Source organism: Podarcis melisellensis (genome assembly GCF_964234715.1).
Source record: "Podarcis melisellensis genome assembly, chromosome: 2".
NCBI lineage: Eukaryota > Metazoa > Chordata > Lepidosauria > Squamata > Lacertidae > Podarcis > Podarcis melisellensis.
In genome coordinates this window covers 85,495,895-85,520,026 of record NC_138529.1, presented here as the reverse complement: position 1 = coordinate 85,520,026, position 24,132 = coordinate 85,495,895, and the positions used below count along the sequence as shown (strand labels likewise).

Genomic DNA, 24,132 nt, shown 5'->3' with positions numbered 1-24,132 from the left:
GCTTCTGTTTTGCAGAGTTATGAATAAGTCACATGTGGGTTGTTTTTTTCCTGAGACTTGTAAACATGTCTACTTTTTAAAAACCATTTACTTGGCTTTGTAAATTCCTACAATGGAATTTGTAGTAAACATTGAAGGGTAAGGGCTTAAAGGTCAACATCAGATTTATTCTGCCTAAGTCCATTGCTGGCAGTGGACATTTAAAGAACTGGTGAGACAAAGAGACTAATAAAAAAACCTAATGTCCAGTTTCTCCATTTCAGTTGTTTTTTGTTGTTTCCAATCAGGATGCTGCTTAACCACAAGAGAAGCAAAGTTGTAAACACCATTCTAATTTTGGAGCCTTGAAATCTCTGAATAGCAGAAATCCTTACATTTTTGTATCTCCAGGACTCAAGACTGAAATCAAAGCACTGGACTGCTTGCTCTTGCTAACCATGGTGGCCTGTTAGATTTTAAAAAAGCAGTTTTATTTACAAAAAGGCAAAACTGAATTGTCCAACTAAAAGCAGTGTACAAGCTGACTTGTAGTCTGTCCTGGATTACTAGGGGCTGTACATGTAACCAGAATGAGGAAATGGGATGAAAGTAGTGAACAAATTATTGATAAAGTGTACTAACTACCAAAACATTTCTCCACCATTTCTTACAGTTTCAGGGCTGTTAAGTAAAGTAGTAGAGTAGCTCTTCCTTTTCCTTGTCTATGAGTCCTTGATCCTCATCTTCCTTCTCTTTGTAGGCAGGAGGCTCAGACCGGAATACCAACCTTCTGCCAGACTAAAAGACACATTAAAGACAGGCATCAGAAGAACCCTTAGTAATTTTCATGTGTGGTGTGCAAATGGCGATATTTAAAACTATACTGAAGCCATAAGTTCTAAGTGTACTTTTAAAAAAAAAAATTTAAAAAGTACATCTGCAAAAGCAGAGCCAACTGCAGTATTTGCTCTTTTTTGCTGAAGAAAAAGATGAACCACCACCAGTGTGGTTTCTTCTATGTTTCTCTGAAAGAGCAGAAACAAAAGTGCTGATGCATGTAGCAGCTCTAGAAACGATGCACAGCTGCACCTTTATCCTTGGGGTAGCTAACCTGTGGCCCTGAAAATGTTGGTGGACTCTAACTCCTAACAGCTCTAGCTAGTATGATGAACAGGCAGGGATGTTGTGTGTTGGAGTCCAGCAACATTTGCAGGATGCTGCATTGTCTTAATTCTATGTTCCCCTCTCCCAGAGTATGTGGTGCAACTGCCTCCTAACCACCCAATAACCCTCTGTAGATGGTTCATTATCCTGTTAGCACTTTGCTGCAATTTAAGATGCTGCTGCTATTCTTTAGTGCACCAGATTTAGGAGGCATGTAAAAGGGAGGAGGAGGTCTAGCATAGTGCTATCAGAAGTTATCTTTGAGGTAGCAACTCTTGCAAGAGAAAGTTGACAAAATTGTCCTTGTGCTACAACCACATCTTTTGTAATGGAAAGCACCACACAATAACAAGCTAAGGGCAGATAGGAACTCGGAGCACCACAGTGGGTTCTTTGAGTTTGTTGCTGCCATAATGACACCATTCAGCCATATGCCCAAGCTGGTTTCGCACTCACTATACCACCTTACAGCCATGGTTTATTGGGGGAGGGAAGGGTTGCCAAATCAGCATGTCCAGCTTTGCATTCCTATTACTCTGGCTCAAGAGGCAGCTTCTCATGAAAGTGCCTTACAAACTACAACAGCAGATGGAAAGTGAAAGGTGAGACTGCTCTAAGTGGATGTGATAAGCTCCTGCTTTTTTCAACCTCAAAGATCCTACTGTTCTTAAAATTGCACAGGGTTTTCAACTAGCACATCACAGGGTGATTCAGTGAGCATTGTATACTTTGACTTCTGGAGTTTTGAACAAAGACCCCCAAAAGCTGTGTAAGCTTAGCAGTAATGGTGAAAGATGATAGGTCTCTAAAGGATTAATAACTGATAAAGGAGCAGGCACCAGAGAGAAGCTATAAGTTCACAGCAGGTTCCCACAGACATTTTTGCAGTTTAGGCCCCAGTAAATGGCTGAGGTGCTAAGAGAAGATAACCTGTCTGCTACCAGGTGCTTAAAAAACAACTGGTCACATTTGGTCACCTCATAAAAACAGTAAGATCAGTCAATCAGCTGTTCCCAGAACATTTCTATGAAATTCACCCCCCTTTTTTATCTTATTGGTTCCCAAATTGCTAAAAACAGCTTTGCCTGGTCAGCACAGCTTGTTCTGCATTACAAAGTAAAATATGTAACACCCAGTCAAGCAGATTTCTCTTGTTCATCTAGTAATCTTTGCAAATACAGGAGCTCTGAATATGGAGGCAGAGCATAGCCATATAATTGTAGAGTTGGCGGGACCCAAGGGTCATCTAGTCCAACGCCTTGCAATGCGGGAATCTCATTTGGCTCGGGCTCCACCTACTGTCCTACTACACCTACTCTCTCACCATCACCACTGCTGCTTGAGTCCATCCCAGGCATGGGCAACTGCAATCTCTCTATTTTACACGCTCCTTGAAAGGAAGTGGGATAGCCCAGAACGGAGATGTCCGAGGGCCTTCTCAGGCTTTTCCACTACCCTGTGCAACAACCCACGCTTTTCTCAGCAAGCCTAAAGAAAACTTGTTGAATTGCTGAGTTCTCGACCTCTTAGTAAGTTTAAGTGCACTTGCAGTAAGTGAAGCTGCCCATGCCTTCTTTGGGCAAACATCCCTTGTTCTTCCAAGCAATGGGCATATGTAGGCAGTGTTTCAGTAAAAGCCCTGTCCTTTTTATAGCCACCATTTAGTGGAACTGGGCTTACAGGAGGAGACTGAGCAGAAAGGTTTGTGCGCCGGTTGCAATTCTGAAATCAAGGAAGTGCACAAGGACCAGTTGTCTGGAATTGCTGGATTTACCTTTCTCTTAACATCGGCTTGTGCTCTTGCCAGTGCACGCTGCAGCCTCTCTTCCTGTAATAGCCTCTGCTGCCTTATCTTTTCTTCTCTCATCCTGGCAAAATAAAGGAAACAGATTAAGGGCACGTCATGTAAGCCAACTTTATCTGATTAGATTTCTATTAAGCTGAATTAGCACAAGGACTGGGACTCGGGCGTTTCCATGCCATGTGCTTCCATGTACACACAAAAACAGGACCAATTTTTCCTTTTGCTGGCAGCCCCTTAGGAACATAAGAAGCTGTCTTCCACTGAGTCAGACCATTGGCCTATCTGGCTTAGTACTGTCTACACTGACTGGCAGCAGCTCTCCTAGAATTTCAGACACAGCTTCTCTGCTAGCCCTGACTAAAGGCACTGGGCATAAAAACTGACCTGCGTGCAAAGCAGATGCTCTCCCACTGAGCCACAGCCCCTTGGCTCTTTATGGGGTTCTGTGACAAAAGCCCCTGTCTATCAGAGGAAGACAGCTGCTACCAGAAGGAGAAAGCGAACAATTGTCTATGCACCTGTGCTTTGAATCCCAGTTTAAAACTGGGCATTGGCACATTCTCTTGTCCAAGTAAATTGAACAGAGGTAGTTCAAAGTTTTAAGTCAGAATCTGCCACAAGTTTCTGAGCTGTGCAGTTGTGATTCAGCCTTCAAAAATGGGGTGAATTTTTTTCTCTGTGCCTTAATTTTATTTCTCAGGTTGCATTTTTTAAATAAATCAACTGATTTAGTTTTAAGTATGTTTAAACAGTAGGACTGATAAGCAACTAACAGTATCTGGCAGGCGTTGCCTCCTTTGCAGAGACAGCACAGGTTCCATCACAGGTCAAGTTTTCTTTATGTTCTCACTTGGACTGGAGACAATAAGGCAGTATGGTGCCTGCAGGTGCCAGAGTGCTCACTAGTACCTGCAATAGCATCCGTGAATGGTACCCAGGAAATACGCCCTCGTAAATCCACAATGCGGAAGACGGAAGGTGTGCTCTTCCTGCTCAGATCTTATTTGCACTGGCTCAGTTTCTCCTACATTGAACGCACCTCCTTAAACATGCCCATATTTATTGTGAGAAGCAAAGCTACAGGGAGCCAGGCAGAGGGCCTTCTCAGTAGTGACGCCCGCCCTGTGGAACGCCCTCCCAGCAGATGTCAAGGAGATGAGTAACTAAAAAACCTTTAGAAGACAACTGAAAGCAGCCCTGTACAGGGTAGCATTTTAATATTTCATGTTTTCTTATGTTTTTATATACCGTATTTTTCGCTCTATAAGACGCACCAGACCACAAGACGCACCTAGTTTTTGGAGGAGGAAAACAAGGAAAAAAATATTCTGAATCTCAGAAGCCAGAACAGCAAGAGGGATCGCTACGCAGTGAAAGCAGCAATCCCTCTTGCTGTTCTGGCTTCTGGGATAGCTGCACAACCTGCATTCACTCCATAAGACGCACACACATTTCCCCTTACTTTTTAGGAGGGAACAGGTGAGTCTTAAAGAGCAAAAAATACGGTATGTTGGAAACCGCTCAGAGTGGCTGGGTCAATAATAATAATTAATAAGAATAATACCACCACCACCATCATCTACGCTCCTGTTCTAAACAAAGGAAAAAGAGCTTCTCTCTCTTAAGTATGGTGATGAGGTGCCCTTTTCTCCTTGGTAGTGATGGTGCCGCCTCTCTTCTTTAAATGGGGTGGCTGTTTTGTATTACGCCTTGGCAGCCATTTTGTGACTGGTGCCCACAGGACTTTCCTCCCCCAACCTCCAAATGTGCCCTCTGCCACTTCCCCAAAGAAGTGGGCAGCCCCTGCCAGACCTCATCCTTCGCTCCTTCTCCTTGGCCTTCTCGGCTTGTTCTATCTTGGCTGGAGGGATCCTCTCCAGGCACTCCAGTAAGTCGTCCAGCTGGTGCTCAATCACAGTTAGCATCTGCAGGGTTCCCAGGTTTGCCTCGTTTTCCCCAATGCAGCGCCGGTAGACTTCCAGCACCTTTCGATGCAAGCTCACCAACATTTTGTCCTGCGGGCAGGAGTCAGTATTAACCTGGGACTGGAACTACCACATTCCTTTGGAATAACACTTCCAGTATTATTCCCCACCCTCCACCAGAGAAAAAGGTGTCAAGCTCCCGTCAGTGAGACTCTCCAGGCACATGTTATCTGTTCTTCTCCTGGCCAAGGTTGTTTAGTCATCAATTTCATTCAGATACATACCTGAACGTCAGCTTTGTATTCTCCAAAGGAAAAGACTCGGGATTTGAGTTCGAGGTCTGCTGCAGTCTCCTCCTCTTTGACAATGTTGGCTTGAAGAGTGACTGTAAGCTGCTTCAGTTGTTCTATTTCACGGTCCCTGGTCCAGAAGAAAACATTTAAAAATAAATAAAGGAGTTTTGATGTTTTATTTTCACACCATGTGCTAGTCATGTGCAACAACTGCAGGCAGGTTAACTATAAAACTTCACTTACATTCAGCTTCCTAGCAAACAGGTATTAGATAATCTGGATTCTTTTGGCATGGGAAAATGAGCTCTCTATTATGCAAGCATGGGAATCCTAATACAAGGTCCTCATGAGATGAATCCAGATTTAGGTTTGATGAGGCCCTAAGCTACTGAAAGTAATGGGGCCCTTTATATGTCCAGCTGTCCTTTGTCAACAACAAATTATCACTGTTTTTTGTTGTTGAATATATGGTATATGGTAATTTATGGACCTAATAGGTATCTAAAGCCATTTGCACACATTGTCATGGAACCAGTCCATGCAGAATGTAGGCACCCTATATATAGAAATGAGCAAACCAGTGATATTTTAGGGAGCAGGCTAGCAGGCGGGGCCCATTACTTACATCATAGGAGCCTACACAACACAAAACACTGTTGCTGTATGTAGGTTTCATTTTATTTGTTTTATCATCTTATATTTTGGAAATGTACATCCAGGTTTTTTTCCTTTAATTTTTTTGGAGGCCTCCAAGAGAGTGGGGCCCTAAGCTATAGCTTGTTTAGCTTATACATAAATCCGGCATTGGATGAATGAATGTTGCATGGATTCTATCATAGAGAAACACCCCCCCCCCCAAGGTTTAATGGGGAAACTGGTCATATGTCCTATAAAATGTCTCTTTTTCCAGGCTATGCTTCTCAGAATAGATTTTGATGATATAAATTGGAAACCACTCACGATGCAAAAGCACCTATGTATTGTGCAAATTCACTGTGGGCAGTGTCCTTTCATCACTTACATTTTATTCCGCGTATTAGCCAAGGTATGCCGAAGTTCATCGAGGGTTTCCTCTGTCTCCTGAGAATTCTGAATTAGGGACAAGTTCTGTTCTTCCAACTCAGTGAACAGATTCAGCAGTTGGTGTGGATCTGTGAAGTACAACACCGGCTCCTGCAAAGGAAAGTGTCAGCATCAAGGAGTCCTTTCTGTTACACACACAGGAGAATATGCATGGAAGGAGAGATAAGTGTATTGATACCTTGATACTATACTGTTAACTACAGCACTCATGTTCTCCTTTGCTGCAAATAAAAGGTGTATCCCAATGCACCTTTGATATATTGAGGAGTTACACCAGGGGTAGGCAAACAAAGGCCCAGGGGCCAGATCTGGCCCACTCACCTTCTAAATCCGGCCCATGGAGGGTCCGGGAATCAGCGTGTTTTTACATGAGTAGAATGTGTCCTTTTATTTAAAATGCATCTCTGGGTTATTTATGGGACATGGGAATTCATTCATCCCCCCCCCCCAAATATAGTCCGGCCCCCCACAAGGTCTGAGGGACAATGGACCGGCCCCCTGCTGAAAAAGTTTGCTGACCCCTGAGTTACACTGATGCCTGCAATTGCCCTTCTCATGCTTCGGTCTGATGCCTAAGAGCAGGCCTGGGCCCTAGTCTTTCATTGATATTATCCTATTGTAAGCTACCCTTGCAGGAGTTAGTATGGCTTCTTTGTAGTCAGCATTTAATTAGCAGAAACGAGTGGCGGGCTAAAAGGGAGGATCAAAATGAGAAATTGACCAGCTGGCTGGATATCCTTTCAAAGGATATCCATTTCTCCCACTGCTGCTTTCATGCCAGGGTCATCAGGATAGTTAAGGAATGTTAGTGCCAGTGGTGTCTAACCCACATGCAGACCCATGAAGTGTCCCGATTTAATTGGGACATCCTGAATTAACAGAAGCTGCCCTGGCTTCTGATACCAATCCGGGATGCTCCAATTTCCCCAGAGGCTACTCCAGGCTGTGCTGTGTTTCTCAATGTGGTGCGGGCTGCATCTCCCAATACGGCCTGGGGTGGGTAGAGCGACCTTCCTAGAGGCTGCACTAGGCCATGCTGCGTCTCATGAGCAGGAAGCCAAAGACAGCAAAGGTAAGAGAGGAGAGGGAAGGAGGGGGAAAGCGAGTGAGCAAGGAAGAGGTTAGTGGCAGGGAGGGGCAAATGACAGATAGGGGGATGGGGGGGGGAGATGCCCTGAATTTTTGGCACAAAATGTTGGAGGGTATGCATGTGGATATGAAGACACCGATTAGCCTCGCCAGCATAGTGTAACACTATACAGTACAGTGGTACCTCGGGTTAAGAACTTAATTCGTTCCAGAGGTCCGTTCTTAACCTGAAACTGTTCTTAACCTGAAGCACCACTTTAGCTAATGGGGCCTCCTGCTGCCGCCGCGCTGCCAGAGCATGATTTCTGTTCTCATCCTGAAGCAAAGTTCTTAACCTGAGGTACTATTTCTGGGTTAGCGGAGTCTGTAACCTGAAGTACCACTGTATAAGAAAGGAGCCCCAGATATCATAGAGCTGGAAAAGCTTCAAACCAGAAGCTCAGACCCTGAAACTCAGACCTGCGATGCTGCACCCAGGCTGTCAGAGGCCATGTCCATTGTTGTCCAGGGGACTCCTAGCAACCCCAGGGGTCTTGCTTGGTAACCTTATGCTTTACTGTGCTTAACTCTTTACCAAGTAATACAAACTGTAGTATTATGCCTTATTTAGTCTCCTTAGGCTTTATTTAGCTCAAGGACAAAATAGTTCAGGGCTCTAATTAATTTACACTACATTCCTATGCTCACTACTTACCTGTGAGTAAGTCTAACTGAGCTTAATGAGACTTACTTCTGAGTAAGCCAAATGAACCATAAGCAGCCACCCCCCATTTTGTAAATCAAAAGGAATACGTTCAATATGTTGGTTTCAAGGTTACTAACCTCGTCGTCGTCATCATCATCAGATGGAGTCTCTGGAGTTTCCCTGTCTCCTGCAATGCTCCTGCAAAGGTTATTTCTAAGTTAGATGCTTGCACAACGTGACCATAACAATGGATAACTTGAGATTTAAAAATACAATAGAAATCAGTTTCTAGCCCTGCCCCTTTCAAGAGCTTGTGGCAAGCGATAACAGCGGAAAATAAAGCACACAATGAAAACAAAATACAGTGGTACCTATGGTTGCGGGCAGGATCCGTTCCAGAGGTCCAGCCGCATCCCACTTCTGTGCATGCACGGCGGTAGAGCACTTCTGCGCATGCGCGAGAGGTGAAACCCAGAAAAATACTTCCGGGTTTGCCGCTTTCGCAACCCAAAGTTTACGTTACCCGAGGGTAACGTAAGTCAAAGTTCTACTGTGTCGCAATTAACTGCAAGCCTATACTAGCTACTCAAAAGTAAGTCTCATTAAGTTCAATTAGACTTACAGGTAAGTGAGTGTAGGATTGTAAATTGGTTAGATCCCTTAGCTATTGTCTCACTACAGAAGTTCTCTTTTGTCCTGTGTGCCACTTTTTACCAGCCTCATCGCTTCACCAAGAGTTGCCAACCTGGCACCTCTGGGCAGGGCCTCCAGACTGAGCTTTATTCTTTAATTTCTTTTTTAAATCACAGGCATGATTGTATGTGGACCAATGATGTTGCCTTTATAATTCCTTCCCCTTTTGCACTTACGATCTTTTGCCAAGCTGGGATCTGAGGTACTGCCTTGAAACCACCTGGCTGAGCCTAATAGAGTCCCTTCTAGCAAAAACTTGGCTTTGAGTCCTGGAGGAGCTCAAATCTGTTCCAGACAGGTCAAAACTGGAATGCTTTGGGAGTGATCGGCTTTTCCTCCTTTGCTGCCAATCCCGGCCTGAGCAGGAGAAGGGAAAATGCGCCTTAAGTTATACAGACAAATACATTTCATGCAATTGAACTCAATGGGGATTCCTTCTGAGTAGAGGTGTATACATACAGTTCACAGGACTTTCTGACAGGTAGGTGAGCCTAATGGTGTGCCATGAGAGAGCTTTTATGTAGGTAAAGGTAAAAGTAAAGGACCCCTTGATGGTTAAGTCCAGTCAGAGGTGACTATGGAGTTGCAGCGCTCATCTCACTTCAGGCCAAGGGAGCCGGTATTTGTCCACAGACAGCTTTCTGGGTCATGTGGCCAGCATGACTAAACCGCTTCTGGCGCAACTGAACACCGTGACGGAAACCGGAGTGCACGGAAATGCTGTTTACCTTCCTGCCACAGCGGTACCTATTTATCTACTTGCACTGGCTTACTTCTGAACTGCTAGATTGGCAGGAGCTGGGACCGAGCAATGGGAGCTCACCCTATCGTGCGGACCTTCCAATCGGCAAGCCCAAGAGGCTCAGTGGTTTAGACTACAGCACCACCCATGTCCCTGTTGTTCAATGTACACACCAGCCCTGCCAGGGCCTCACCAGTTGTGGCACCCAGACTGTGAAACTGCCTCCCTCTGGACAGCAAATCGACTCTCCTTTACTGGTTTCAGTCTGCTGTTAAATCCTCCTTGTTCTGCTATGTGCAGTGGTGGTAAATGTTGAAGTACAGGAGCTCAGCAAGAGAGCTCCCACAGCCACGCCCACAAGAAGAGTACCAAATAATACCAAATTTATTAGGATCATCTGACCATATAAGGATAGCAGACTAGCAAAAGGGTGGTCTTGTGGATAGCATGGGATCAGGAGAGCTGCTTCTATATCCTTAATCAACCATGTATCATTTATGAAATTCTCTGCAGAAAAAGCTGGGGGAAAGCACCATTGAAGTCAGCGGTGCTTCTCCTGACTATATTGGGCTCTAACAAAAGGGCGTCAGGCAGCTAGAATGCAGCATTTAGTATTTAATTAGAAAAGGAAGTGTTACCAATTTAAAACTGCCAGCATAAAATAAGAACCCCCTCAAAGTAAAGCAGAGAAGTATCTAGCCTTGGCTTGATTATTTTCCTTATTCCCCAATTCCTTTATGCTAATCTGTCATAAACAACCATAAAATGGGAGGTGCACATGTGCCCAAACAATGGACAGTCCTTTGCTGGGAGCTCTTACTTTTGGAAGGTGCGAAATCTTTGTCAGGTACAATTTTCACCATTTTTTCTTTGTCCTTCATTCGCTTTCTTTCATATTCCTCCCGCCACTCTTTGGGGGACAGCTGGAAGAGGAAGTCCTTGAATACTACGTACTCCTGCATAGTGTCTTCAAACCTGGCGATCTCGCTAGAGGAGGAGGAGAAGTTCCATCAGGTTCCAGTCACTGTGAACAGAGTCATTTGCGGTCTTCTCTGCCCAGAGGCAGGGGCGGAGGAAGGGGGGGTGGGCCGCCCCAGGTGTCACCGCTGAGGGGGGTGACAAAATGGTGGGCGGCACTCACCGCAGGGCCTGCAGCGCACCTGAGCCACGTGTCTCTCCTGGGAGTGACGCAGTGGCTTGGGCGCCCACAGCCTCCATACTGCCCCAAACAGCCCTCCCTCTGCCTCCCCCTCAGCTGTAGGGCAGCTAGTGGGAGGAGGAAGGCAGTCTCCTCAGAGGCCCCATGGAATGTCCTGCCCCAGCTCGCCCTGCCCTGTGGGCGGCTGGACCCAACCCCATGGACGGCTGGCTCTGCCCCTGGGCACAGGGCATGCGCCCCGCCCCAGGCACCCAATCGGCTTGCTCCACCGCTGCCCAGAGGAAAAGCTTCCAGGGTTGGACCATTTCAACCCATGTATTTTGTTTCTTGGCAGAGGCAAAGCCACAGAGGGGTCTGCTTCATTTCAGCAACTACTAAACTTTCTACCTCAAAAGAAGACTGTTACATCACATTGCTGCTGTTTCCCAACAGGGAAAGCTGTGGAACAGCCAGAGTTGGACCTCCCGCGTATAAAGGCGAGGGAACAAAACTCTCCCTAAATCAAGTTTTTCAGATTAATCAAATTATTGTCTGCCTCGTGTCATGTCAAAAGTTGATTTCTCACAGATGTGGAATGGGTATTATGTGGTACCAGTTCCACAGACTGTAGTGGTTGAGAGGGCAAGGCGATCGCACAGGTAAGAGGGTCCCCAAGTATATATAGTACTAGTAACACCTCGGCCTGGTAGCAAATCAGCAACCAGCGCAGATCTCTTTGCAGGATTGGAGAAATAGCCTCTGGGGTATTACAAAAAATTACTATAACTGACAATAATTCCAAATATTTTCCAAACAATCCTGACCTTTGGATGTTCATCATTTGCGCAGTCAGTTCTCGGATCTCAATGATCTTTTCCAGCTTGGCTTTGGTTTCCTTTTCAGCGCTAAGAAAAAGGCATCAAAACAACAGTTACCTGAAGAACAGGAGGGGATGAAGCAGTGGTGGGACTAAAGGTCCTTCTCCCTGAAAAGCCAGATGCAGCTGCTCAGGGAGAGGGAGACAGACAGACAGACAGAGAAAGAAGCTTCTTCTAGCTTCCTTGACTCCATGTCCTCCCAGCTCAGCATTGTCCATACAGGGCTCTTCCGCATGGCAGCCTTATCTGGACTCAGCACTGCACATGTATGTAAGTTTGCAGTTGCATCTTCAGAATCCCACCCCATATTCTCCATTTAATCCAGATTTAGTTTCCACAGGAAAGCTGATACATGGGCATTGTAAATCTGGATTAAACTGTGGGGTAGGGTGGGAATGGGGTGGCATTTGGAAGAGAATGCTGGACGCTGTGGAAAAACTTGTAGGCATGAGCAGGACTGAGTCCATAATAAACTTGTGCTGCCTTTGAGTGTGCAGTCATTGGCAAGATATGTGGGGCCTTTTAAAATCCCACCCATATGCACCTTTCCGGGCATCTTCAGTCTTGATGTGGAGTTTAGTCCCTGGTTATCGGTTTCTTGTTTCTATTTAAAAATATCTTATTTGCCACAGCATATATTTCAAACATTCTCGTGATCTTAAAAACCATAAAACAACACACCATGTGCTCCAATCTCATTGAAAGGAAGGAATACATTATATCTGCAACGATTTGAAAGGTTAAAATGTATACTTCAAGTATTCCAAACTATGTTACCTACCCCAAACACTACCCCCATGTGCCTCACTATCTGTGTGTTCAATAAAATTGTCCCCTACTGTGTAGGAGTTTTTCTTTTAGCCTCTTTCTACCTGCAGTTTCCATGTTAGATTTTCCAACAAAGCTGTCTGCCAGACCGCTTCATACCACTTATCCATGGTCAACATTGCAATGTTTTCCATGTTCTGGCTATGGTCATTCTTCCCGCGGTCAGTAAATGGGTTATAAGATATTTATTTCTAGTTCTTGGTGAGTCCTGACTGTACAAATTAAGCAATGCCAGTCCTGGAGACATAGGAACTGTCTGCCATGTAATCAAAGATATCTCTGCAAAGACATTTTCCCAGAATTTTTCTATTTTTGAACACTCTCACCACATATTTCTGTATGTCCCAATAGTGGGACACCCTCTCCAACACATAGGAGAGCTGCTGGGTTTTATACAAGCTAGACATCTAGGTGTTAAATACCAGCCATGTGCTATTTTGAGGGCTCTTTCTCTTATCAATGCCGGAATAGATTTATACAGGGCTTTGATCCACAGTCCATTCCATGCGTCTTCCTCAATTTCTAAACCCCAATTTGATTGCCACCATTCTCTCACATTATTCTGGGGAGGGAAACACTGGGGGTATATTGGAAAACACACACACACACACACACACACACACACACAATCTAATGTGACAGTATGGAGTCCAAATTCCAGCATTACATTTTCAAGGCTTGTGCAGAATTCCTATCATTCTCCTTCAGGAACTCATCAAACATGGCGGCATCCTTCTCAAGGTCTTCCTCGGCTCTTTCCAGCTTTGCTTCTTCTTCAATGGCCAAGTTTTCCAGCTTCTGGATCTCATCTTTCTTTACCGTTACAGCATACTGGAATTTAGGCCAAAAAGAAGAGAAAAATTACTGGCCCACACTGGAGACTTGCTGAATTGTGTTTGTTACGATTCTTGACTCAGCTCAGCAACCCTTTAAAGTCATGTATGAAAAGAAATGCAATGAAAAAAGATTGCATTATCTCCCCAAAGTCATGTAGGGAGTCCAAAGTCAAATTCCACCCAAACTGAAGCCATATACCTGCAGCAAGAACATCTGCCGTTTCTGATTGATGTAGTCATGCATGGTCTCTCTTTCGACGACCTGGTCTAGAAAAAGAAAGAAAGGCAGGAGGGAGAGAGACAATTGTGCAAAGTAGAGATAGAACAAGCAGCTGCGAAGCGAAGGCAGACCATATGCAAAAAAGCTGTGTTCAGAGAGTTTCAAGAATCAGTAACAATTCTCCAAGAAGTTGAGATGTACTTGCAACTAAGAGTCTACAACCAGCCACATCAGGGGTGGAGGAACTCAGGCCCTGGCCTCTAGATTTGGCCTTTGAGACTTTCCCAAGGCTACACCCCTCCCTGGTGCAGCTTCACAACCTCCGTGAGCATTATTGCCTAGTTGGGAATAGGCCCTTGAACTCTGAACCTGCTTTTTTCTTTTCTGGATGGAGGACAGAGAGGGTTGTGGGTAAGTATCTGTTTAAATCAGCTTGCTACATAAATATTAAACCAGGCACCCCCAACCTTTGGCCCTCCAGATGTTTTGGACTACAATTCCCATCATCCCTGACCACTGGTCCTGTTAGCTAGGGATCACAGGAGTTGTAGGCCAAAACATCTGGAGGGCCACAGGTTAGGGATGCCTGGATTAAACATAAATTCAGCATTCTGCCTGCTTTGACATCTAGCTCTGTTCACCTAATGCGGCCCCCCAAAGGTTGCCCAGAAAGGAATGTGGCCCTCGGATTTAAAACAAAGGTTCCTCACCCCTGAGCTTCACGGATATTTCCCCCATAGAGCGTCTGCCCCCTAACCCACTGTTGCTTTTCTCTCTGTGGAAGCAGGTGCCCACAATTCTGAATGGGGAAAAAACTGGAAGGAAAAGGGTCAAGCACATGGGTGTACACACGCCCAAACCCTGGGGCACTCCTTTACTAAAGACTGCAAAATCCTATGGCTGCTTTCGATTTGAAAAATGAAACATACTGGAGAAACATGTAGGCAATTGCACATCATGGGTTGTTTTTGCCTGACGTCTTTTGTTACTGGAGATGTGTCAGCAACTGAGCCTGGAGGCTGAAGCAGTGTGTGTTCTGTCACTCAAACTGCCGTCAGTCTCTTGGTTGTATCCTGATCTGGACACTTTCTGTAAAGATCCCTACCTTTAGTGACTGCTATCTTCCAAGAGATGCTTTCTCGGAGAGCTTTGAGGCGCTCTGCTTCCGCAGCCAACTCTTTGTCTTCTGCTTCCTCTTCCATTTGGATTTCTTTCTTGAACCCAGATTGTTTGGCACCTTGCAGGGTGGAGCAGGTCATCTTCTCGTGAACCTTCAAAGTCTTCCTTCGCTCTCGCTCCTAAGGGTAAAAAGGGGGTAGGCTTATTGCTCCATCCAGTTTTCAGTAACCTCCAAGATTGCTTCAAATATACCATATTTTTTGCTCTATAAGACTCACTTTTTCTCTCCTAAAAAGTAAGGGGAAATGTGTGTGCGTCTTATGGAGTGAATGCATGCTGTGCAGCTATCCCAGAAGCCAGAACAGCAAGAGGGATTGTTGCTTTCACTGCGCATTGTGCGTCTTGTGGTCTGGTGCGTCTTATAGAGCGAAAAATACGGTGTGTGTGTGTGTGTGTGTGGGTGGGTGGGTGGTGGTGGCCAATGGTGACCAACTAGAGGGACCGGTATGAATGGAACCTCTGCAAAAATCAGATCTGACTGCCCAACCTCTAACAGCCAACACCTATTTTGTTTAGGAATGTCCAGACAGCAAATTTTATTAGGAATTGTAGATACCGAGATTCCAAAGGAACAGAAAAGACTCTTTATGTATGCAGCAACCGCCTAACGGATGCTGTTAGCCCAGAGATGGAAAGAAGAAGAATGGAAAATCAAGGTGTTGGAGTTTGACAAAATGGCAAAACTGACCGGAAAGTTCAGGAACCAAGAAGACAAAAGCTTCAAGAAAGAATGGGAAAGATTTATAATTTATCTAAGAGACCACTGTAAACAAATGAAAACTTTAGCAGGATTTTAACACCACTTGTAATGTACCAAAGACTTTGGATAATATGGATAGACCTAAAATACGGATGATGAAATAATACGCAGTTGTAAATGATGACAGTAGCATCATGGAGGGGATGGCGGGAAGTCTGGAGATTCATAGAAATCTCTAAATCTGAGTATGTATTTGATATTGTTATAATTTTATACTTCTAAAATTAAATTAAAAACTATTTACAGGGGAAAAGGAATGCCCAGAAAGCATAAATTGGTTGTAGACTCAAGCCTGAGCCGATTGTGACAATATAAAGGGGGAAAGATGTCCCAGAGGTGATGGCTCATATGGATTCTCACGTGCCTTGACACCGAAATAGTTCTACTTGCAAAGTCATAAGAACGTAGGAAGCTGTCTTGTAATGAGCCAGAATATTGTCAGCACTGAATGGCAGCTGCTCACCAGGGTCTTTTCTAGTCCTACCTGGAGATTCTGGGGGTCGAACCTTAAGATCTTTTGCATCCAAGACACAGAGCCACAGTCCATCTCCTAAAGTCATCCAGCAAGCCCAAAGATGATCTCAGAACTCAGCGCTGAGCTTCTAGTCCTAAGACCAGCACTTCAGGCTACCTCAGCGCTGTTGACTTCCAGATTCAGAAGCAGCCCTCTCCCATAGTTTCTCCCCAACATATTGGGTATTCTGAGGTATACTGCTTTTGAACATGGAGGTTCTACTTGGCTCTTGTGTCTAATTGATGAGAGATTTATCCTCAATGAACTCAGCTAATGCCCTTTTTAAAAGTACTATAAATGAGTGGCTATCGCTACATTTTAGGGCAGCATATTCTAGAATCTAATTCCGTACTGCACAGAGAGGTACTTTATATTATCTGCCCTAAAAAAAGAGGAGAATTTGATCAGTTGGATTGTATTTTTATGAGCACTTTTTATTTATAACATTTGTGTCCAGCTCACTTTCCAAGGAGCTCAGAGCCTCATTTTAGAGATTTCCCTGGATATATGCAAAATCGCAGCATGTGAACGCATTGTTCCCGCAACTTGCTTCCTGACCCTATGGTCTATAATTGTGTTAATTTATTTTAATTTTTTTTAAATGCATTGCTTTGCTCCTTGCTGCCTCTGGGCGAGACAGAAATGTAATAAACAATAACAATAATGCTGCACTGCTTGTGGCCAAGAAAGATTTCCTCCAGGAACCTCCTGTGATTGGTACATACCGCTCTTGCCTTTTCCTTCTGCTTGTCTCGCAGCAAGAAGATATCAATATCCGAAGGGATTTTAAACGGGTTCTTGTCTAACTGAAAGTCTGTGGCAGGACTAGAAGCTGCAAGAAACAGGAAGTTATAAGTGGGGGGGGGGCGGGGGGAACAGCTGCCCTTCAGGGGGAAAAAGTTTGCATGATGTTAATTGGTGATCTGCATGTGTGGAACAGCCACCACAGATGGATGGCACCCCAACACCTGAAAGATTCTGTATTTAATTGCAATGCTGCAATGTTTAGCTGATCGATTGCTTGGATTAAATCAATTTAAACACAGCAACATTTGATGGAGTAGAACTGCATACACCCCCCAATTAACAAAGCAGCAGGTTTTGTTTTAAAATGGCAACTTTAAAAAAATCTAAGAATATCAGGTGGTAAGAATCACCTGAGAAGAGACTTCCCCTTCTCTCACATACAACATTCTAATATTTGTATTTTATATGCATGTAGCATATAAAAACAAAGTATTTCCCACTTCACAAGTATTGTTTCTCCCCATTTGAGGAAGGTTAATCTTTTTTTTTTAAAAAAAAAAAAACACCCCAAAATTATTAATGGCTTTTCGCAGGCATGGCCAAACTTGGCCCTCCAGCTGTTTTGGAACTACAATTCCCATCATCCCTTTTAGGGCCACTGAGTATTGTTCTTGTTTTGCTTTATATTTGCTGCAAAGTTGGTGCCTAAGCTTTCTTTGCAGGCCAGAATGAGATTGATCCTGACCGTCCTCAAATCCAGTGCAATTCAGGACCACATCAGACATGCTAATGGAGATGCATTGGGGCAGACATGTCCAAGGCGTCGATCAGGATCAACAGATCGATCCTTGAATGGATTTCCTTCGATCACGATATGGCCAGGCAGCCTTTGCTCCTCCCTCGCAGCCGGGGCTCGGCTGCGGAAGGAAATAAGCTGTGCCTCCGCTTCTGTGGTCCCATGAGCTGGCGGGCTGAATGGGGCTTGTGAGGTAGCTGCAGGAGGGAGAGACTTCTTCTTCATCATCATCATTTTATTTGTAGGCCAACTTTCCATAGTTGGACCATCCTCAAGGCGGCTTACAACATGACAAGATTTACATAATCTAACACCACAGATCTAACACCACAGATACAACAATAATATCAATGTTCAATAGCCTCTGCTTTTGTAGCTGGAGTCAGTCTGCACTCCGCCCTCCCAGGCCAGACTTGTGCCTTCGCTTGCGGTCCCATGAGCTCTGGAGCACATGCCTCTCTCACTTCACTCTGCTAAGGAGGCCGCCTTCGGCTGGTGTGGTGTTGCTTTAAATGGCCATGGCTTCCTGCAAAGAACTCTGGGAGCTGTAGTTTGTTAAGGGTGCTAAGAGTTCTTAGTAGACCCTTATGTCCACCTCCCAGAGCTACAGTTCCCAGAGTTCCCTGGGATAAAAGGTAGAAAGGGAGCTACGCCAGCTTTAACAACTTAATAAGAAAACTGGAACATATATGCAATTATAAAACAGAAATAATAAAAATCTGCAAGACTGTCTTACCTAGTTTTGATTCACCTGACTGAACTGAGGGAATTGTAAACACATCCCCAACTTGCCGAGATGTCAGTCTTTCTCCTGGAACAATAAGAATCAACCCCAAGCTTAGTCATGGATATCTCAGGAGTTGGGAAAAAATACTTGAGGTTTCAGGAAGTGAGGCTGTGAGGGTAATGCTTCACATTTTGGAACTAATGCTCAAGTGATAGGACCTGTATCATGAGGACTGTGCAGATCAGTAATGGCTAAAGTCCCTGTGGGCTTTATTTAGTGCTCCAGCTTTCTTTCTATTCCGTCCCTTTTTTTAAGTAAGCCTTGATAGAACCTTAGATATGAGGCAAAGTGTACAGACATATAAAAATATATATCCCACAAATGTCTACGTCCTGGAGATTTCTGTATTCTTCAGAAGCTCCTCAGATTAAGACATGAGTTTTCAAACCAAACGGGCCAAGCCAGTTAACTAAAGTGGTGAGAAAGAAAGAGAAAACTTACTGTAAGTTGCTTCAGAGCTTTCTGCATTCAGAGATGTATCTGAACGAGCAAAAGAGACTACAGACATGTTGGCGACGTTCTGCCTTAATAAAATACAGGGTAAGGTTTACACTGGACGTTGGTTTTCCCCAAACCGTATGCTGCGTTCACTTCCTAGAACATAAGCAGAAAAGCAGAATTGATGCACCAGGCGAGTGGGGAAGAGCCAACTGCACCTATGTTGCTCAGTCTCTGTAGGAAAATAAAATAAAATTGATATATAAATATTCAGAGGGACAAGTAAAAACTACTACTGAGGCTGTGTGCACACTATACATTTAAAGCTTATTCAAAGCTCATTTTCCCACATCAAAGAATTCTGGCCACTGCAGCTTACCTCTCAGAGAACTGCAATTCCAAGCAGCCTTTAAAAATATAAAGCGGTCTAGAAATGAAATGAACAACAACAACAACAACCCTTTACAAACTTTAGTGCCCAGTTTTTTGGGGGAGAATTTTTTTTTAAATGTGCTTTAAAGGTACATATCTTACACAAGGGCACTTCCAGACAATCTGTTTATTGAGCATTCACCCTAATTAGTTTGCAGGGAGATTAAATTGTATTGGCTATTTAAGGAGCATTCATTCGGATGAGTTTGTGGGGAAGTTAGATGGCATTACATGGAAGCATGTATTATCCCTCATATTTCTGTGCATTTCCTCATTGCTTCTCTTATTTCAACATGTCTGATCTTTTGGGGAAGAGGGTTTGTCGCCCAAGACCTCCCAAACAATTACAATTGTGCAGCTTGAATTTGCAGATATGTGATTGAATCCCACCCAAAAATAGTGACTGTCTGGAAGCACCCAAAAACATTAATCACAAAAAGCCTGAATAATCGTTTCAGACATGTCACTGGCAAGCTTAAAAGGATCTGATGCACTGCAACAGAGATTTGGTTTCAAAGGTTAGGTAGGGGCCATGGGTAGTCATGTTCATTAGGCAGTGATTCTCCAGCCTTGTTGAAGGGACCACCACAAAGTCATTTGTGCCATCAGAGCCAAAGTCCAGGGCCCCACTCAACTGAATGAACAGGAGGACCCAAAATTTTTACAATTGAGGGAAAAGTTTCCATTAAGAAGTTTTCCCATCTCAAAGAAGCAGAGAAAGTACAATTTTTCCTCCCAAATATGTAAAATTGCAATTTGTTTCAGCTGAGGCAATTATTCTTCCTGGTGATTAATTATTATTACAATATGTGAATATTTAGTTTATACAAGCACTTCCAATGAAACATTTAGGAACGGTCCTTCTTAATGAAAAATCACATGCAAAAAAACTCTGTACTTCTTTCAATACTACAGTATGACCAATGCCCTTAACTTCTGTTTGTTTGTGATGCACTCATGGGCGTAGCCAGGATTTTTGTTGTGGTGGGGACAGAACTTTGTTGGAGTGCAAAACCAACATAATTGGTCAGTTAGATAAGTATTTCTGTTGTTTTACTTGATCCAAGGGGGCAGCTGCCCCCTCCGGCTATGCCCATGGATTCATTATGCACTGTTTTATATTGTAGTGATATCTGTGTACCAAAAGTGAACTAAAATATTATGGGGGTGAAACTTGCATGCTCATACAGCTACAGGTCTTATCTTTCCAAGCTATTTGACTTGATTCAAGTTAAGTCAGAGAAATATACATAAAGTCTTTGCAGGACCTGAACTACAAGTAAATCACTACATCTGATAGAACCAATCCCATAATTTGTGGGATATTCTTAATTTTCAAGACTAGCTTTGCATATTATAATATTTTGAGGTAATTCTTTAAGATAATAATTACTTAACAAACAGTAGCATTGTGAGATTTCATACAGCACACAATCCAAATCAGGTTTACAGGGAAGGAAGTCCCACTGTGTTCAATGGGATATGCTGCATGATCTTTGTTTACCCAGAGATAAACCCACTCTTTCAATGGGGCATGTGATCATAGAAGCTGCCTTATGCTGAGTGAGAAAATTGATCCAGCTAGTTCAGTATTGTTGACAGTGACTGGCAGAAGCTCTCTAGGTTTTCAGGCGAGGGATATTCACAGCCCTACCTGGAAATGCAGAAGATAGAATTGGGGGTTTTCTACAGGTAAAGGATTTAATCTACCATTGAGCTACAGCCATTCCCCACAAATGTCACTTAGGGCATACTGCTAAGTAAATGTGCATGGGGTGCAGCTTTTCTTGCAAGTTAAGTCCGTATACAGTCACAGCCTGCTAACTTCCTTTTAAAAAAGCAAACTAATTATATTTAACCAGTTGCAGAGCAGGGAAATTAAAGATGCTTATTCAGTATAGCCTGCTCTTTCCCAAAAGCACAGCCCAGGTTACAATGTAAAAATCTTAAGAAATGAAATAGATTGCATTGCCTTCTAAATGCCAAACCGACAAATGTCAAGAGCAACCTGAACCCCCGAGGTCTATAATTTCTCCCTCCCTCAGAAAGGTTACACACACAAAACATAAACATTAAAATATTGGTGCTTTGAATGAGCAGATTGTCCTTAAAAGTACAAATATATAAATCAGCTGTCAAGAGCAAAAACAGCAACTGGGCTGAGAAAACACTGGAAATATTTTTAAACCCCCTGACGGGAATTTAAGAGGCAGATGAATGACCATAGATGTAAATATTTTGGAAGGGAAACTTATTCCACAGGCAGCTGGATCTTCAACTTTAAATATTTGCGGATGTGTGTGCCTGTGTAATGCTACCGCTGAGGAAAGTCCACAAGAGTTTAGTTTCTTTTGAAGATATGGTATGCTTCCACGAAAGTCACAGTAATTCTCCCCTAAAAAAACATCCATTTAGCCTGTCGACTTCCCTGCTTTCAGACAACTCAGAGACCTATCTCTCACCAATGCATATAAGGTTTAACAAAGCACATAGCTCACCCTGAATTCTCAGTTGCGACTGGAGGAAAACAACAACACCGTAAGTGAAAAATACAAGGAAGGAAAACAAAGTTCAGATGTGCCCCATTTAAACGCTTCATTTAACTGCAAGCAAGAATCGTCGGCGTCTGGAAAGCCCCTTTGGCCACCTGCGTTCAAGCGCAGCTGCACTTCTGCACCAGAGACACGATTTGGTGTCTCGACGTTCTGCCTTTGCCATTGTTCTCCTATATTGTTTACGTCGCCAAGGCAACCATTCTCTCCCGTTGCCGGGAGATGCTGACGTCATAAAAGGAAGAAGCGCCGCGTCGTTCCGAAGGGATGGTTGGCCAACCTGGGCAGAGGGGCGCAGCAGTGGAGAGGCAGGCTTTCCTTGCTTCGAATTGTAACAGCCCCTTTTTTGTTATAATAACAAGCTGGTAATACTAGAACTCGGTCTCTGTGTGTGTCATTCAGTGAACTGAGAGGGGCGGTAGACGCAGGCTAGACAAAACAAAGCTACCTTTTTACGCAATAGGCAAGTAACCTGTGAAATCGGGGGCCCCAGAAGATGCAGTGAGTGCCGGATTTAAGTATAAGCTAAACAGTCTATAGCTTAGAGCCCCACTCTCTTGGGGCCCCCCAAAAAAAAATTAAAGGGAAAAAATGGGTGTACATTTCCAAAATATATGATAAAAAAGAAATAAAATAAAATCTACATACAGCAACAGTGTTTTGTGTTGTGTAGGCTCCTTTGATGTAAGTCATGGGCCCCGCCTGCTGGCCTGTTCCCTAAAATATCACTGGTTTGCTCATTTCTATATATAGGGTGCCTACATGTGCGAATGGCTTTAGATACCTATTAGGTCCATAAATTACCATATAGCATATTTGTTGTTGTTGTTTAGACGTGTCCGACTCTTTGTGACCCCATGGACCAGAGCACGCCAGGCACTCCTGTCTTCCACTGCCTCCCGCAGTTTGGTCAGACTCATGCTGGTAGGTTTGAGAACACTGTCCAACCATCTCGTCCTCTGTTGTCCCCTTCTCCTTGTACCCTCCATCTTTCCCAACATCAGGGTCTTTTCCAGGGAGTCTTCTCTTCTCATGAGGTGGCCAAAGTATTGGAGCCTCAGCTTCACGATCTCAGGTGCTCACTGGAAGGACAGATCGTGAAGCTGAGGCTCCAATACTTTGGCCACCTCATGAGAAGAGAAGAGAAGATGGCTGGACAGTGTTGTCAAAGCTACCAGCATGCGTTTGACCAAATTGCAGGAGGCAGTGGAAGACAGGAGTGCCTGGCGTGCTCTGGTCCATGGGTTCGCAAAGAGTCGGACACAACTAAACAACAACCACCATCCAGGGATCCTTTACCTTTAAAGTCCTGCAATAAATGGCACAAAGAAAGGGCTCAAGTTCAAGGCAGTAATTGTGAGCCATATTCAGTGGTGCAGCAGATACCCATGCGCATGTTGGCGATGACTTTCCTGGCCCTTCCAGCCCCTCTCCTGTGTGCTGTCAAATTCAGCTTTAGAGAGTTGGGGGACTCTCTGGATCAAATTTGGGGTGTGAGTGAGGAGAGGAAACAGAAGTCTGGCTGTGCTGCTGGAGAGTTGGATACAGCTCTGTGTATTTGAAGCCCCAAGTCCTTGCTATTTATTCCTAGCCCCGCATTCCTCCCCCTTCATATTGCGGAGGCTGGTGCCTGAGCTTTTCAAAACAACGCTTCCTGTCATATGCCAATAATGTTCCAGATGATTTTGTGGACCCTGCAGAAGCTCAGTATAGTATAAAATAAATGGCACAATTTGTTCTTTGAAAAATCAAAACAAAAGTCTAAACTTCCATTTAGTTGTCACAGAGGCATCGCTTCCTGTAATTGCTGGTTACTCAGATACTGGAGCCAGCAAATTGTGAAAGGAGTGAATGGAACAAGCAAGGAGAGAAAGGAGGCTGATTGTGGAACTCTGAAAACAACAACACACCAAACATCTGTTTAGGCTGCACAGAAGTCCCGTGGCATTCATCAGTGAGAATTAAAGAAATTCATCCAAGTGCACATACATCACTACTTTGTCATGGTGAGGGTTTCCAATGCAGAAATAACAATAAAAAAATAACGATCCTGTAAACGTAGGAAATGCTTTTAAAAATGTTTAAACTCAGGAGGATTAGGAATTGAAGAATAATAATATAAAGCTGCAGTTCCTGATAGATGATGGAAGCTCTGAAATCTGATGAAGATTGTTGGGAATCTTAGCTTTAAAAAACAAAAACAAGGCCAACACAATATTGTTATGGGTTTGGGGGGGTAGATCTAAATGACTCCCAGGCTTCTCATCCAGTGATTTTTGTGTGTTTAAGACAAGACTGCTAAAATGGCCAAACTGGTCACATGGTTAGCTTGATAGATTCTCTTCTGTTATGAAGATTATTGATGGACTGCATCCATAGCCAGGAAATATCTGAATGGGATGCCCCTTTGCTCTCCATCCTAACGAATGTGCTAATTTGGTCTATAGAAGAAATGAATAAAGGAGGCAGTTGGTAGTTACAACTTGAGACGGTTTGAGAACAAGGTCAGAACTGTAGGATTTTCTGGGAGGTCTGAAGGAGGCACTGCGTGCTGCTTCTGAAACATAATG

General features: G+C 44.0%; 1 protein-coding gene across 2 annotated transcripts; it reads right to left on the bottom strand.

The window, feature by feature from the left end:
* Positions 1–146: 146 nt before the first annotated feature.
* CFAP100 (cilia and flagella associated protein 100) lies at positions 147–21,754 on the bottom strand. Of its 2 annotated transcripts, XM_081902257.1 has the most exons (17): positions 21,509–21,754; positions 20,531–20,664; positions 18,582–18,734; positions 18,090–18,164; positions 16,536–16,642; positions 14,463–14,655; positions 13,337–13,404; positions 12,969–13,132; positions 11,420–11,500; positions 10,278–10,444; positions 8,892–9,072; positions 8,160–8,220; positions 6,187–6,338; positions 5,157–5,292; positions 4,760–4,962; positions 2,918–3,011; positions 147–777 (listed from the first exon to the last, which is right to left on the bottom strand). In XM_081902257.1, exons 3-17 carry the CDS (start codon positions 18,646–18,648, stop codon positions 664–666), a joined length of 1,863 nt encoding a protein of 620 aa, XP_081758383.1. In that variant the 5' UTR covers positions 18,649–18,734; positions 20,531–20,664; positions 21,509–21,754; the 3' UTR covers positions 147–663. The 2 variants fall into 2 exon arrangements, with proteins under 2 accessions (XP_081758383.1, XP_081758382.1); XM_081902256.1 differs by lacking the exon at positions 20,531–20,664.
* Positions 21,755–24,132: the final 2,378 nt, after the last annotated feature.

Coding starts and splice junctions, on each gene's coding strand:
- CFAP100 (XM_081902257.1), bottom strand. CDS start 18,648: ATGTCTGTAGTCTCTTTTGCTCGTTCAGATACATCTCTGAATGCAGAA. Junction 8,221..8,891: donor TCCCAGCTTGGCAAAAGATC/GTAAGTGCAAAA, acceptor TAACCTTTGCAG/GAGCATTGCAGGAGACAGGG. Junction 4,963..5,156: donor AATACAAAGCTGACGTTCAG/GTATGTATCTGA, acceptor TCCTGCCCGCAG/GACAAAATGTTGGTGAGCTT.